This window comes from Helianthus annuus, chromosome 4, assembly GCF_002127325.2.
Source record: "Helianthus annuus cultivar XRQ/B chromosome 4, HanXRQr2.0-SUNRISE, whole genome shotgun sequence".
In the NCBI taxonomy this organism is placed as follows: Eukaryota; Viridiplantae; Streptophyta; class Magnoliopsida; order Asterales; family Asteraceae; genus Helianthus; species Helianthus annuus.
The window spans coordinates 79,568,052-79,585,360 of NC_035436.2; the positions used below are offsets into that span (position 1 = coordinate 79,568,052).

Below are 17,309 nucleotides of genomic sequence, written 5' to 3' on the forward strand. Positions count from 1 at the left end.
TAACTTATGGACATGTTCCGGAATGTTCGTTACAGTTCAAATTGGCATACTTTTACAGTTTGTCAAGTTTAGTCCCTGTAAGCGAATTATCTTGTTTTTGCCATACCAAAGCCTTTAAAACTTATTTCTAAGTTATGTAAAGGTTATTTAAGGTATATTGAGTATATGTTGATGTTCCGGAGTATTTGTCGCATTAAACTGAGTACTTTTACGCACCAGTTTGCGTATAATGCTCTAGAAAGCGATGTAGAGTTTGAATTTGAACGAAAGTCAAAACATGAAAAATGTAAAACACAATCAAACAATCTTTGGGATAAAATAACATTGTTTTATTGATAATTGAACTGTTCATAATGATTACAAGCACAAATGTTACAGACGACTCCAATCACAAGATATCTTAAGGAAGGACACAACCCCATAGATGAGAATCCTAAGGCCTTTAGGATGAAGGTATCACGATTTACTATTATAAATAACGTTTTATACAAGAAATCTCTTGCAGGTCCATATCTGAGGTGCTTGGAGGATCCCGAGACCAAAGAAGTGCTTCAGGATATCCACAAAGGGAATTGTGGTAACCACACTAGGGGCAGGTCATTGTTTTCAAAAGTATTAAGAATAGGATATTATTGGCCTACCATGAGAAAAGATGCTGCAGAATATGCTCGAAAATGTGATGCATGCCAAAGACACAACAACATACTACATCAGCCTGCAGAGCCATTATATCCTATTGTATCCCCTTGGCCGTTCATAAAATGGGGGATGGATATAGTAGGAAAATTTCCAAAAGCTCCAAGTGGAAAAGTCTTCATGCTGGCAATGACTGATTATTTCTCTAAGTGGGTTGAAGCTGAAGCATTTGTTCAAGTCAGAGACTAGGAAGTAGTATCCTTCATAAAGAGGAATATACTGACTAGATTTGGTGTGCCAGCTGAAATAATTTGTGACAATGGATCTCAATTCATAACTAAGAGGAGTACTGACTTCTGCAAGAGTTGGGGAATCAAAATGATCACATCCACACCAGTACATCCTCAAGTGAATGGACAAGCAGAATCCTCAAACAAGATAATTGTCAACAACCTGAAGAAAAGACTAGGTGCCAAAAAAGGAAGATGGGCAGAAGAATTACCCTTTGTTTTGTGGGCTGATAGGACGACAGTAAAAGGTGCAACTGGCCAAACCCCATTTTCTTTGGTATTTGGAGCAGAAGCGGTGATCCCGACAAAAATGGTGATACCTACAGCGTGATCCGACCTCCGGGATCCTGAGAAGAATCCTGGAATCCTATGCCAGGAACTGGATACTATTGATGAAACAAGAGACACGGCAAGGCTAAGGATGACAGCATATCAACAGAGGATATCTAAAGCATATAACAAGAATATAAGGACTAGAAGATTTCAAGTTGGAGATTGGGTATTGAGAAAGGCTTTTCAGAATACTACTAATCCTGCTGATGGAAAGTTGGCTCCAAAATGGGAAGGACCCTATGAGGTTGAATCAGAATCAGGAAAAGGAGCATACAGACTCAAGAATATGGAGGGGATATGTTATCAAGATCTTGGAATGCTATACATCTAAAACTCTATTTCAATTGAGTGCGGAATTTAAATTCTAAGTCAGAATGGTATGGATTCTATCTCTTTTATTAAATTTTCACATTATTTATTGTTTTGAACCCATTACTAACTTAAGCATCGGAGGGGTGTTAGCCAGGATGACACCCACCTTAGTTTACTGTTGTTTTGTAGTATATGCTTCGGGATATAGCTCCGGGATATACATTCAGGATACTTCGAAAGATTAGAGGATTGGCCCCATCTCTCACGTTTAAGGGATCCTGATCCCTTCAAAGGTTTAAAGGTATTCACTTTTCTCACGAATTGGGTTTAAACACCCCGCCTGGAGCACAAGTTATTCGGGAATAGTTCAAGGTAGCAGGACCAGTTCATGTAAAAGTGGCTGACAATTTCGTTACTGTTGGCTATATCCTGAATCCTAAAGGTATATGAGGATTGATCACCCTCTCTCACGAAAGGGTATTTTCATACTCTCTAAGGTTTAAAGGTTATCACCTTTCTAAGTCTTGGAGTTTATACACTCCCGCCTGTAGCGCATGAAAATTTGGGATTATCCCCACGATACTAAGGATTATCTCTAGTATATTTTTGGGTCTTATCCCTGTAACACAAGAATTGTCTAAACAGTTGGAACTGATATTCAAAAATTTTCTAAGTATTCATGCACAGGGGACATTCCTCCTAAGACGACTATGTAAGGCTCAAAGAATCAAATTTGAACCTAGTATACTAAGACTGGGGACATCTTAGCAGAAGGAGTTGCAAGAAGGATTGAAGTTTGCTACTAGGGTTACACCATATTCCTGGTATGATCTTTCCTTTGCGAATCTTGTAGGATCATGTAATTGACCCGAACGAGTCGTTCAGAGGAGTTTTGATCTATTTCAGGTGCGGAAAACAAGAAATAGACTTAGATACAGCTTAATCTTCACTTTAAACACTGATTAGATTGAAATAACAGCAATTACAATCAGTCTTCACACCGGCAGCAGCTCGGTATGGAATTCAAGAACAAACACAACTATCTTGAGATTCCGCTCGAACCACATATATATAGCCGAGGTGATTCCGCTTGAACATGCTCAAGCGGAATCGACATTACAAGCGAAACCTCCACAAACAACTCAAGCGGAATCATAACATGTGGTTTCGCTTGAAATGACTAGGTGTCATTTCAAGCGGAATCAGCCTATTTAACATCTAATTCTGCTACTTTCTCGTAAATCGTGCCCTGATCTATCATATCTAGCATAAGACTCGATACAAGACTAAGTCGACAGATGCATGCACTAACAGACTCCCCCTCAGATGTTGATGAGTCGTACGTGTCGAGTCTTCGCATCTTCAGTCTTGATCAGTCTCTGGGCTTCACTCTCTTTAACATCAGCAGACTCCTCTTAACAATGTGCTGGCATTCTTTAAGTTCATCAGCATTATCTGCTTCAGGATCGACATCTGGCTTTCACAGGTTCAAATCGTTGCCTGGCTCAAACTTTGTCCATTGAGTTCTCAGGTATCGGAACCTGATTCTTCAAGCTCAAGCTTCTCGGGATCGATCGACCTGGCTCTACTATCACTCAGCTTTGACGTTGTTCCAAGATCGTCACCTGGCTCACCTTCAGCTCAGGTTATCTGCACAATCTTTTCCTCATAATAAATTCCTCGTTTAATCTCAATATGTATGCATTAACTCAAACTCTCCCTCAAATCAAAACAAACCTCTGATGAACCACATGTAAATTTGTTTAAAAACACATTCTTTTAAGAACAAACTCCCCCTCACAAATTGGTCATCATGTTTAGCACTCGGAATTTTGAAAATCAGCTTTTTCAATACTAGTTGTCTAAAATCTTTTTGGATTTTTGAAATAAGAGAAATGTAATGCAGTAAAGAAATATTTACAGACACTATTTTTGTGAGTTTGTGTAAGAGGGTCATATCAGTATATGAGACAAATCACTAACACCGTTAACCTTCATTTCATTTTGAGTTTTAAACAATTCACCTAGATTGTCAGTATATTGGTCCACTTAAATTTTCACACAAAGTTCAACTGATCCGAGATACGATATTAATGTCTTAAGAACAAAAACTTATTCGCGTGTCCCACTACTTGAATATACTCCCGTATCCAGATCCCAATATTCAGTCTTACAGGTGAGTATACCTAAATGATATTTGTAAGGGGTTAGATGTGAAACCGTGAGAGCTTAGGTCAGAACTTCCGTTCAGCAGAGAGATGACGGCTCGACTTTTGGTGTGTCCCCTTTAGAGGATCTTTTGTTTCAACAGCAATGACTATCAATTTTATTGTTTCATCAATTTGCTGAGGGCGGCGCTTTTTCAAGCATTTGCGGAAAGTATTATACGGGGACTAGGTCGGAATTTCCATTCAGCAGAAGTCCCGGGATAATACCCCAGATATCACTGAGTATAAAGACCTAGTATCTCAGAAAGAAGGACCTTTCAAACAAGATTTCAGGGGTTACCCATATATCCAAGAAGTTGTTACCCACAAAATAAGCAAGTTTGAATTTAGGTTTATATCTCGTCACAATTTACTAAATGTGCACAAACCTACTGGCACATCATTAGTGAGATTGTTTACCACATTTTAACTTTCCATTTCTTTAGCATGTTGTGACAGTCCACTGATGTACTATCATTTCCTCTTTTTGACAACAAAACTCATTTTTGGTTTTATCATGTTTTTGGCTTTTTCAAATTTTCTAATGTTTTTGGATTTTCTGAAATTTTTACTCCCCCTAAAATGCAAATACATTTTAAAGAAAGTTTGAAAAACAAACTGAGCTCTTGACCCACTAAGACACAAATTTTGAAAACAAACTATACAGGAAAATGACGACCGATATCGAATTGCTTCAATTCGCCATTCACTAGGCATAAACAATCAGAACTCCCCCTTTCAACAAACCATTTTCTCATTAAGATTTCAAAACACTTAAGTTATTTTAATCAAAATGATTTTTCCGGAAAATAAGTTTGTTTTTATCACATGAAGGGATTGGTTCATCATCTTGTTCAATTTTAACCACTTGTATGAAGATTACATCAAGTTCAAACTAATGACCTTGACGAATCACTTGTAAGATCCAAAACATTTAACCAACATGTAGGAATAAACCTCTACACAAACTAATTTACCAATCAAGATGTCGATTCCTGCTTCACACTTACCAACCTGGAAGCTCCAGCATAGTCCTTCACCTGTAAAAATTTACGACATGAAAATTCATTCACACAATCTAATTAAACATGAATGATGCCGATTCCTGATCCACGATTACAAACTTGGGATCTCCGGCATGGTCCTGATTTTCAAGGAAAGAGAATTTCCACCCAAGTCTTACCAACCTTGGGTGTTTTCAGCTCTGGTTCAGTTGGGTTATAAATTGCTTTCTTTGTTGCATAGAAATCTTTAACCCCTTTTACTTTCCCATCGATCATTTTCCCAAAAATTTTCTTAACATTCCCATTAAATGTTTTCTCAATATCAAATTCCTTCTGATCAGAAAAGAATTGATTTGAGATCTTAACCTTACCAACTTTTTGCTTAATATCTTCAAAAGACGGAATCTCAACATCATCTTCTGAAGACACAGATTTTTCCTTTTTATCCTCAACTTGTGGCTCCACTGATTTTGTTGAATCAGATTCATTGCCAACTTTCTCATCACCCTTCTTGACAACCCACACTTGGTTGTTCTTGGCTTTCTTTTTGTAAAAATTTTTCTTTGAACACTCACCAACTTCATGAGTCGAATTTTCAAAAATTTTGAATTTTTCAATTGGTGGTTCAACATCGACAACTTTTTCTTTCAGTTTTTCAGATACTCCCTGTTTTGGTTTTGTCATTTGAGAGCAAACTGATGCAATGTGACCAGTTTCATTGCATTTGAAACAGGTTCGAGTATCTTTCCGGTGAAAAACTCCAGTTGCTTTTCTTTTCATCTCAGCAAGAAACTCCTGGTTTGATTGTTTCCAAAACGGTTTCTTCTGTTCTTCCTCAGCACTTCCACCTGAAACAAATTTTGTTTTGGTTTTAGAATTTTTCTCATTTTTATAATTTTCAGGTGGTGTAAAACCTAATCCTTTCTTTTTGTAGCTACCATTATGGTTTGGCTTCTTTTGAAAACCAGAATCAGAATTGTAACCCTTTTTCTTGTTTAACCATTGTTGAACTCTTGAAGTGTATTTTTTAGGTTTTCCGATAAGATTTAAATCTTTTATTTCAGAAATATTAATTTCTGTCATTTTGAAAACCTTTTTGATCATGTCAAATCGAACACTTCTTATTGGAAACTCTTTGTCAGAGTATAATTTGTCAGAATCATTCAAAGTATACGCAACTTCGAATGTTTCATCATTCAAATTTGATTTTGATAACAGAAACTCTTTACTATACGCCCGTTTAACCATCGATTTTGAACTGTTGACTGACGGACATGACCCTCCAGACTCAGGCTTTGACTCAGACTCTGTAGGATCGTTATAGACGATAAAATGAGTCAATCTGAGCTAAACACCACTGTTTATGCAGCGGAAATACACAAACAGCTTGAATCAAAGTAGAATGGAGTAGAAACAGAATGCAGATTACTTTAAACACGTTTTCTCATTAATACTTCTCAGAAAAATTCGTCAGCAGTTCGGCTACACGGTCAACATTCAGATACAAATGAGAAAACACACAAGACTATATATAGGGGGCTGATTTCGCTCCAAATGACATTGTGTCATTTCGGGCGAAATCAGAACTTTGTGATTTCGCTCCAAATGACACAATGTCATTAGGAGCGAAATCAGCTCTTAACAACATAACAATTACAAAACAGCCCCTATACTTTACAAAACATACATATATGACCCCTAGACCCTATACAAGCTTGACTAAGACTAAGACGCAGGCTTTAGACATTCGTGCACCAACAAACTCCCCCTTGGATACAGCCGCAGTCTTCAGTCTTGTCTTCGGGTCTTCAGAGTGACTTGAACGTTTCTTCTCTTGGCTTTGGCTTCTTCCTAAGCAAGTTCCTCAGCCTGTCATTATCTTTCTTCCTTCTCTTTTCTTCTTCAGCTTGAATATTCATCCATTTTCCTCTGTTTTCTTCAAGCTTTCTACGTTCACGTTCAGTTTTCCTCTTTACTTTCTCTTCAAGCGACCACCAAGTTGACTTCCATTTACTTTCAGAGTTAATGCCTTTCTGAAAGCAAAGAGTAGCAACTCTTTGAAACTGCATCGCCTGCTCTTTATCTTCAGCCTGATAGTGAATCTTGTTAATGAATAAACATTCAATATCTTTCGCTGAGCAGTTCACTAACCACATCAGGTCATACACATGTATCTCTCTTATCTCACTTCCTGCTCGATAAGTGATGATAGCCTCAGTCGAAATGCAACTGTATACCCAGCCAAAAAAGCCTTTATAGAAATCCTGCTCCATCTTTGGCACTGGTATATTTTTCATCGTCTTCGGCTTTTTAACATTAAGGATAGTTTCTTCAGCCCCTATAACCGGATCTACCCTCTGCACTCTCTTTGGGTAATGCGGCTTCCAGTGTCGAAAACCCTTCAACGATTCAAACTTTATGTATCCCCACATTGAGATATCATTCTTGCGAACATGATACTCTAAAGTTCTTACTTTCGGCAGTTCCTCAACATCCCACCATGGTAATGACATTATATCATATAGACGTTCAAAGTACTGCACTCCAAAATCCCTTCTGATCGCATATGCATTAACATGAGGTAGGAAACCCCAGCTAATGATGTCACCAAGTGAAATGCTTCGATCTCTCTGATAGAACTTCAACGGCCTTTTGAATTTTCTCTCGTGACTATCTTTAAACCATTTCTGCTGTTCTTGTTTCTGCATATCCTTCGGAGTACCATCGAAATTTTTGTCTTTTAAGATCTCAGCGACTTTCCTTCTTAACTCGTCTCTATTCTCTTCAGTTAGAACTCCATCAGCATAGGATACTGAGAAGTATCTTCACTAACACTCTCATCATCTGTGCAATCCTCAACCTCAACCCTGTCGTACATATCAGCATCCTCTACATACTTATACTCATATTCAGGTTGGTAGTTGATGTCGAATGCATTTAATTCCTCTTCAAAATCAAACTTGAAATTAGGATCCACCATACGTGTCATTTCTTTAATCTTTTCCAATGTATACGTATGAAAGTGTTCACCTTCTTCCCTATAAGTATCCAATCTCAAAACTAACTTTTCAACATGTTCAACATTTTGAGCATCACTAGACTCCCCCTTTCCTTCAGCTCCCCCTGTCTCTTCATTCATAGTATTATTCAGAAAATCATCAATAGTTCTTTCATTGGAAGCTTCAGTTACTTTAATTCCCATACCACCTTGAGCATCATCATCGTCATTGTCATCATCGGAACCATGACTGCTAGCAAAAAAAACTTTCTCATCATCGTCATCTTCCTCATCATCACCCTCTTCCTCATCATCCTCATCATCATCATCTTCCTCATCATCTTCCTCATTGTCATCAGCAGCAAGATCTTCCAGTGTTACAGGTTCTTCGAAGATTGCTGACACGGAAGATATAGGAACTGGATTCTCAATGACTAGGGAAGGAACAATTGATCTCCCAACAGATGCCACACTGCTTTCAGCACCCTTACCCTTATCTTTCATCTGTTCGTCAATTTCAGCTTGGCGTTTTGCCCTAAGCTCTTCTACTTGTATCTCTTCGAATCTTTGTTCAATTGACGTTCCGAGCATATTCTCCACTACTTTATTCAACATGTAGAAATCATGCTCTTTCAATGCCTTTGCAGCCTCAAGCTCTTTGTTTTTCATCTCGAAATATTTGTTCTGTTCATCTCTGCGAGCCTTTTCTTCTTCAAGTTCAGCCACTCGCACCTTTAGGAAATCAATCTCAGTCTGATCTGTTTCAATCTTCTTCAACAATGCCTTGTTGTCAGACTCTAATTTCTTCACTCGCATTTCGAGAATCTTTTCACGTTCAGCAACTTTCTTACTTTTAGCTGCAACAACTTTGTTTTCCTTCAGCACTTCATCCATCTTCTTTTCTAACTTCTTTACTTGTTCATCGTTTGCAAAGCCAAAATCTCCTAATATCTTCAAGATTATCCGGAGGAATGTGAAGACCTCTGTGGCCAGAAGAACCAGGAGTTGGTTGAATTTGAGTGAGTGGTGGTGTTTGAAATATTTCTTGAGATGTGAGCAAGGTTTGTTGTTGTGGTGGTGAGAGATGTAGTGGTGATGGTTGTCTGGGTGGTGTTGGTTGTTTTGGAGATGAATGTTGTTGTGGAGGTGTTGGTTGTTGTGGAGGTGTTTGTTGTTGTGGAGGTGTTGATTGTTGTGGTGATTGTATTGATGTAGGATCAGGAGGTGGTGTTGATGGTTTACTGGGTTCTTTGGCTGGTTCTTCTTTAACGCAATCTTCGGCTTTGTAATCTTTGTAGTAACTTTCTTCATTTTCGGAGATACAATCCTTTTCTTTGCACCTGCTTTCTTTTTTCCGCTTGAAGGTGATTGTGATTCAGAATCGTGCTCTGGAGATGGAACATAGGCAGCATCATCTTTCTCCTGTCTCTTCCTCTTCTGTAATTGTTTCTCTTTTTCTGTAGCCTCTTGAATTCTTCTTAGACGTTCAGTCTCATCTACTTCATCATCTGAAGAACTCGAAGAGCTTGTTGTACTTTTCTTGACATCATCACCTTCAACATCATCAAGAACTTTCTCTTTCTGAACTTCTACATCAGCGGCTTGCTCAGACACTAAATCATCAACGTTCAACATCAATTGATCAATATCAGCATACGGATCTTCTTTCGTAGTAACCACCGGCTCATCTACCTCAGGTTCATCAATCAATAATGTCTTTGTCACTTTCTTTTGTTTCTTCTTTGGCTGCGATGAAGATCCCTCACCCTCCTGTGATTTAGGAGTGACTTTCTTACCTCTCCTCCTTTGCTCTTTCACAAACCAGTCATTACGGGTGGTTTTGAACTCTAAAAGAGCCTTTAGCTCTTCAGCATAAGCTGCTTCCTTCATTTCTTCTTCGTTTCTCCAGTTTTGATGATCAACTAGATCAGGATCAACGTAATTCACATCTTTGATATATCCAAAGAATTCTGCTACTACTTTTGGTTCAGGGTGGTTTGGGTGATATCTCGCAAGCTGCTTTAGAGAATCGTTGCTCATGTGTGACTGAACTAACAAATCATTCTTTAAATCGCGTTAAATCTCTGGATATGCATGATCGATTAGCATTTGCACAAATCTTGGATAAGTCCAAGTTCGACTCTTTGTAGTAATATTCCCAGTCATGTAGTGAAAGACAATTGTGAGAAATTATATTTCTTGTTCAACACCAATGCAGTGACCATGTTCATCTGATAGTCGCGCATTGTATCGTAACTTCCCTTGGTATGGCTAAGTGACATCAATATACAATGAATAATAAACTTGTAGGGTTTCTGGAATTTTGACTTTAAATAATTTCCAACATTTAGAGCACCCTGGTAACCCATCCTGAGCATACAACCCTTTACCATTCGTTCTGGAAACTTTGTTGGCGATTCTGCATCGTCCAGAAAATTCACAACCTCACGAATAAGCGCCTCAGTAATCACAATTTCCTTCTTCTCATTATTCACCTTCACAATTGACTGAATTGCTTTGTTTGCCTCATCATACTTTGAATGCTTCGAGAAGCGTTTAATATGTGACTTGTACAATGGACGTTGATCAGTCAAAGCCTTTTGAATAGGGATTCTACCCATGAACTTCAAGATACTGCTAAACTTAGCCAATTCAGTATTTTTCTGCACATCCAAGTCACAGCAGCTGTTGTGAAGTGGATCAAATACCACACTTGAACCCTGCAAATCAACAAAATACACACTGAGTCAAACACTTAGAAAAATTTGAACTTCAAAACACTTCAAGTGAAATCACTTGTCAACAGAAGCGAAATCAAAAATTGATGTAGGAGCGGAATCACAGTTGGTGACTCAGAAGCAAAATCACTAAGTACACTTAGAGCGAAATCAACACATGAACGCATAGGAGCAAAATCACAAATCATCACAAACTCAGCATCTGAAGCGGAATCAGAAACTCAGTTTGGGGCGAAATCATAACGAGCATTAGGAGCGGAATCACCATTCTTATTTAGTTTCGGGCGAAATCACATACAAACATTCAAAACTTGTTAGATGATGAAATTGAACATGTTAACTTGTTAATCTGTTGATTCCGACACTTGGGTTATGTTTTGATTTAATTTTTGACCCCAAACAAGCACTAGATCTAAACTTGAATATCCTGTGTTTCAACAAACATCAACTATCACCAGATCTGTTACAATTAACACCTAAATACATGATCTATACTTCAAGACGACAACGTACATATGATCTATTGTCCAGATTTAACAGTTTAAGACCCTAAATCTAGGTTTTGTTCATAACAGATGCCGACAGTCATGAAAACACGTAAATCTGAGTCAAATTAGGTCACAAACTACCTTGCCCATGACGAATAAATGAGATAACCACAAGATCAAACTAAATTTGGGCAGCAATTCGGTAGGAAAACACAGAAATTAGGGTTTCGCTCTTATCGCCGGAGAGAGAACAGTTGGGGCGAAATTAGAAAAGTGAGGTAGGAGCGAAATCAGGTGGCTTTTATAGCCTGTCTGATTCCGCTCGAAATGGTCCATGTGTTCTCTCGAGCGAAATCACCTTGAAAGCTACGAGCGAAATCATCTTAGAAGCAGCGAAGAGCGAAATCAGCCAATTGTTATGTAACATGTGTTTTAGAGCGAAATCAGAATGTAATATTTAAACTTTTTGAATTTTTTAACTTTTCTGATTGATCACCGACACACCCAGTTAACCAAGTCCAAGTTAATGACCTTGGTCAACTGTTTGGCCTACCAAGTCCAAGTTAATGACCTTGGTCAACTGCTTGGCCTACCAAGTCCAAGTTAATGACCTTGGTTGACCAGATTATGAAGTACGCTAATGTTTAGAACTGAAAACAGTTCAAATTAATGAACTTTTGAACATTTTGATCCTTTCAAACACTTTTACATCAATCAAATATGTACCAATCATAGTATAATATCTCCTGCTTACCCATCCCTCATCAAACAGACATGATCTGCACAAGGCTTTGATCGTCTGATTCCCAATGTCGATTGTCGAAAATAAGATGAACAAATAAAATCTTTTTGGATTTTTAACAGGATAAACTGAAATATGTACACACAATCTTTTTGTGAGCGTGTTAGGGGATCATATCAGCATTTGACAAAACACAAGCACCGTTAAGCCATTATTTCATACCAAGCCTTAAACAATTCGCGTATATTGCCGATATACTGATCCTTTTAAATTTTCACAGAACTTTCAATCTGTCTGAGATATGGAATTAATGTTTTAAGACTTAAACCTCTACATGTGTCCCACCTCAGTATATACTCCCGTATCCAGATCCCAATATTCAGTCTTACAGGTAAATATACCTAGATGATATCTGTAATGGGGTGAATTGCGAGGGCCGTGAGAGCTCAGGTCGATACTTCCGTATACGCAGAGAGTTGACGGATTCGACTTTGGTGGGTCCCCTTGGGGGATCTTCTTTACAACAGCACATGATTATCATTTTGCAATGTTTAATCATTTTTTATGCTGAGGGGAGGCTTTACAAGTAAAGCATATGCATAAAGCATTATCCGGGGACTAGGTCAGTATTTCCATATAGCAGAAGTCCCGGGATAATACCCCAGATATCACTAAGCATAAAGACCTAGTATCTCAGAATAAGGGACCTTTCAAACGAGATTTCGGGGGTTACCCATATATCCTGGAGGTGTTCCCCACGTAAACGCAAGTAAATTTTAGGTTTATATCCCAAACTGATCTACTGATTTTGCAAAAACCTATCGGCACATCTTTAGCGAGACTACTTAATTGCATTTTAAACGTTACATTTCTTTAGCGTACTGTGTCCGTCTAGCTGATGTACTATCATTTCCCCTATTTTACACAAACTCTTTTTCAAGCTTTCTAATGTTTTTGGATTTTTGTATTTTATCATGTTTTTGTATTTTTCTGCGAATTTCTCCCCCTAAAACTAAAACATATTTTTATGTTTTTGTTTTTATCAAAAAGCAGAAAACAAACTATACATAAATTTGACAACACGACATGGTTCACGTCTGATCGCCGCCCTCCTCGGCTTCACATTCTACTACCCTCCCAGAACTCAGATTTTTAACCCATTCAATTTTAGAAGATAGCAAAATCTCTTTTTGTCAAAGGGTTTTATATAAAAATCAGCTTTCTGATCATTGGTGTATATGTGCTCAATCCGGATTAACTTCTTCTCGTGACAATCACGGATGAAGTGATGACGGATTTCGATATGTTTCGTTTTTGAATGGTGAACCGGGTTTTTAGTGATGTTTATAGCTGCTTCGTTGTCCACATAAATTGGTGTATCCAAGAATTGCAAACCGAAGTCGCGCATTTGCTGTTGGATCCAGAGGATCTGTGAGCAACAGCTGGGGGCTGAAACGTATTCAGCCTCACATGTAGAAAGCGCCATTGCGGTTTGTTTCTTGCACTGCCAGGTAACGAGTCGAGTTCCGAAGAACTGACACCCAGCAGTGGTGGACTTTGCATTCTGCTTGCAGCTTCCAAAGTCAGAATCAGCGAAACCTGATAGGGAGAAGTCACCCGAGCGAGGATACCACAAGCCGATGCTTGGGCAGCCTTTCAAATACCGTAAGATACGTTTGACAATGGTCAGGTGTGACTGCTTTGGGCTCGACTGATATCTGGCATAGAGACATGTCGGGTACATGATGCCCGGTCTGGAAGCAGTGAGATACATCAGAGATCCAATGATTGACCGGTACAGTGTCTCGTCCACTTTTACTCCACTTTCGTCTGGACAAATCCCGTGGTTTTGTGCAAGGGGGGTTGCTGCAGGACTGCATTTAGTCATGTCAAACTTGTCAAGCACGTCCTTTACGTATTTCGTTTGGTGAATGAATATTCCATCGGGCATCTGCTCCACCTGCAGCCCGAGGAAGAACTTCATCTCCCCCATCGAACTCATCTCTAACTTTTTCTTCATCACTTTCTCAAACTCTTTGCAAAGATCGTCGTTGGTGGAACCGAAAATGACATCGTCAACATAAATCTGCACGATCAACAAATGTCTTGCCACTTCCTTTGTGAACAACGTGCTATCTACTGTCCCTCTGATGAACCCGTTGGCCAACAGATATTGAGAAAACGTCTCGTACCAGGCTCTCGGGACAAGGTGAAGTCCGTAGAGCGCCTTGTCCAGCAGATAGACCTTGTTTTTGTGCAGTGGATCTTTGAACCCCGGCGGTTGTCCCACATACACCTCTTCTTCGAGTTTTCCATAAAGGAAAGCAGATTTGACGTCCAGCTGGTACAATTTAAAGTCTTTCCATGACGCAAACGCCAGGAAGATCCGAATCACCTCGAGTCGAGCAACAGGCACGTAAACTTCGTCGTAGTCGATGCCTTCTTGCTGACTAAAGCCTTGTACCACTAGTCGTGCTTTGTTTCTCACCACGACTCCTCTGTCATCCCGTTTGCATTTAAAAACCCACTTTGTTTTGATTAACTTTTGATTCTGTGGCAGATCAACAAGGCTCCAAACACCCAGCTTTTCAAATTGTAACAGCTCTTCTTGCATAGCATTAACCCAGCTGTCTTCAGTCAACGCCTCTTTGTAAGTTCTGGGCTCGATCTGCGAAAAAAAACACTTTAATGAGAATTCTTCTTGTAAATGTGCAACTGAAGAATAAAAACATGTAAGGGCTCGGTTGATCTGGTCTCGGGTTTTAACACCACTTTGCAGGTCACCAATTATTTGCTCTGACGGATGGTAAGACAAAGTCCGAGGCATCATGGTGTCAGACACATTCACTTCCGATTTCAAGTTCGATATATCAAGATCAACGGTTTGATCCTCAGCTTCCGTCGAAGTATCATTTGGTTCCTCGTCAAAGGTCAGAGCGGGTTCCGCCTCTGAGTCGTCAGAATCGTCAAATGTTGGAGCTGGTTCCTCTGGTGGTTCGTGAGCTGTTCCACTAGGTCCGGCTTCATCATTGTGAGTACCCTCGGTGGGTGGATGAACCACTAGCGGTCTAGGCACTTGCTCTTGTGACATATATTGCTGGTACTGGTACAGAAGTGCTAGTTCCTCGTCACTCGGCTGAACCGGTAGTTGAAACGACTCCCAGATCTTGTCGTAATCGAACAGGAATCTTTGTCCGGGAAGTTGTGGAGATGGAGTGTGCTTCTGAAAATCCACATGCTGAACTTGTATCACTTTCCCCAGGCATGGTACGAACACCCTCTTTAGCGGGCTTGCGTAACCTACAAAGAAACCCTCATTTGATTTAGCACCAAACTTTCCATTCTCATCACTAAACGTACACGGAGACCCAAATGGCTCCAGAAACTCAAGATTCGGTTTGTATCGGTGCAGTAACTCAAAGCATGTCTTTTTGTACTTTTTGACGATGAGTACGCGATTCAACGTATAACAAGCTGCAAATACTGCTTCGCTCCAGAAGAAGATCGGTAGTTTGGAATCGGCTAACATTGTTCGAGCTGTCTCTATTAGGGTCTGATTCTTTCGTTCAGCAATGGCATTCTGTTGTGGTGTGTACGGCGCACTGAATTCATGAAGAATTTCCTTCTCATTGCAAAATTCGTACATTTTGTTGTTTTTGAATTCCGTTCCGTTGTCACTACGAATTCTCCAGATTGGCAGCTTATACACCGTTTCCATCTTCTTGAACAACACCATCAACGACTCAAAAGTTTGATCTTTTCTTTCTAAGCACACGACCCACGAGAATCTTGTAAAGTCATCAGTCACCACCAAGCAGTACAAGTCTCCACTGATGCCTTTACGTTGACAGGCCCGAAGAGATCCATGTGTAATCTCTCAAGAGGTAACCTGATCGTATTAAGTATCTTTGGTGGGTGTAACTTCCGAGTCTGCTTCCCTTTTTTACACGCTACACAATCATTAGACAAATGAAAATTCTTTAAGTTTACACCTTCTACCAAATCATTGTGTACTAGAAAATTCATTTTACGAACATGTATGTGGCCCATCTTTCGATGCCACATAATTGTTTCTTTTTCCGTTGCTTTTGATTTTGACACAAAACATTGTTTTTGATGAGTTGTTGGTGTTGCAACGCTCATATCAAGAATATAAAGGTCGTTCTCCCGCGGAGCGCGCAACAACACCATCTCATCAAGGATTTTAAACCCTGGTTTTAAAATCACACACTCGTTTTTTGTGAAATGTACACTGAATGATTTATCACATATTTGCGAAATGCTAAGTAAATTGTTTTCCAACTCTACGATATAGTTCACCTTCTCAAAGGAGATGACACCATTCGTCAACGTTCCCTGTCCAACAATGCTCCCGCCTTGATTTCCGGTGAAGCCACATAACTTCCATTTATTGATTTGACGTCGTAAAGAAGAGCTAGCGTCCCTGTCATATATCTCGATGCACCACTGTCCAGGATCCACTTCGAAAGGATAGACCTGGGCAGCCCCTGCAAACATTAAATCAACTTATTCAAACAATGACGCCCATGATTTCTTAACCTCAGTAACACTGCCAAACACTACATCACACTTCTCATCTGTTTTAGGGAAGTTAAATGTGACATTAGGAACATTATCTTTCACAACTGGTTTTACTTTGTTGTTAATTGGGGGAAACTCGGCAAGAAATTTATCAAGTTCATTTTCAAACTCAACAACATCATCTTTTAATACCTTTGTTTCATTTTTTAACGCATTTTCCATCTTTTTGACCTCGACAGATGGTTTCGACTTCGCAACCCATGATTGGTTCTCAAACATTTTTGTTTTAGGATAAATTTTTGAAGTCTTGCGAGACTTGGAAGATTCACCAACCTCGAAGGTCGATTTTGGCTTATCCTCGGACTTCAAAGATTCTCCTCTTTTTAGGATACGAATCGGAGAAACCATTGGTTTTTTACCTTTTATATCAACCGGTGATTTTGGTCGAGGTTTTTGAACAGTTGGTTTTTGAACAATTGGTTTTTGAAAAACAGGTTTCTCAAACACTTTCTTGCACTGTTTAGCCATGTGCCCGATTTCATTACAGCAATAACAGACTCTTTTGTCATACTCGACAAAAATTGATTTGGATGTCTCCTCTTTCAACTTTTTCGCTGTATTGAAATCGTCCACAGCCTTTTGACTAAAAATGTAGTCCTTTTCATCATCTACACTCGGACCAGCGACAAAAATATCATTCATTTTCTGTTTCGGCTTAGCTGTTTTCTTCTCAAAACCGATCCCTTTGTTTTTAAAGTTGTTTTTCTTGTTATTACCTTACCTTCCCACTCTTTCTTTCCCAAACTGGTAGGACGTGATGTAACAAAAGATTTTTTAGGTTTTGAAAAGAATTCTTTGTTGTTAACCTCATCAATGTTCATTTCAACCAACTTGAAAACTTTCTCAACATTCTCAATCTTCACGTTCTGAAGAGGATACTCGAAATCGAAGTAAAGTTTGTCTGTTACAATCATAGTATATACCACCATAATCGGATCATCATTCGCACTCTTGTCCGA

The 17,309-nt window shown here is 39.2% G+C and overlaps 1 protein-coding gene across 1 annotated transcript; it reads right to left on the minus strand.

The window, feature by feature from the left end:
- Positions 1–7,570: 7,570 nt before the first annotated feature.
- Positions 7,571–9,820, minus strand: LOC118491520 (stress response protein NST1-like). Its single transcript, XM_035989362.1, has 2 exons — positions 8,184–9,820; positions 7,571–8,030 (listed from the first exon to the last, which is right to left on the minus strand). Exons 1-2 carry the CDS (start codon positions 9,818–9,820, stop codon positions 7,571–7,573), a joined length of 2,097 nt encoding a protein of 698 aa, XP_035845255.1.
- Positions 9,821–17,309: the final 7,489 nt, after the last annotated feature.

Bases quoted from the DNA above. Each gene is read 5' to 3' on its own strand.
- LOC118491520 (XM_035989362.1), bottom strand. From the start codon at position 9,820: ATGAGCAACGATTCTCTAAAGCAGCTTGCGAGATATCACCCAAACCAC. The intron at 8,031-8,183 runs GTCAGCAATCTT...TTTTGCTAGCAG, and splicing joins CCAGTTCCTATATCTTCCGT to TCATGGTTCCGATGATGACA.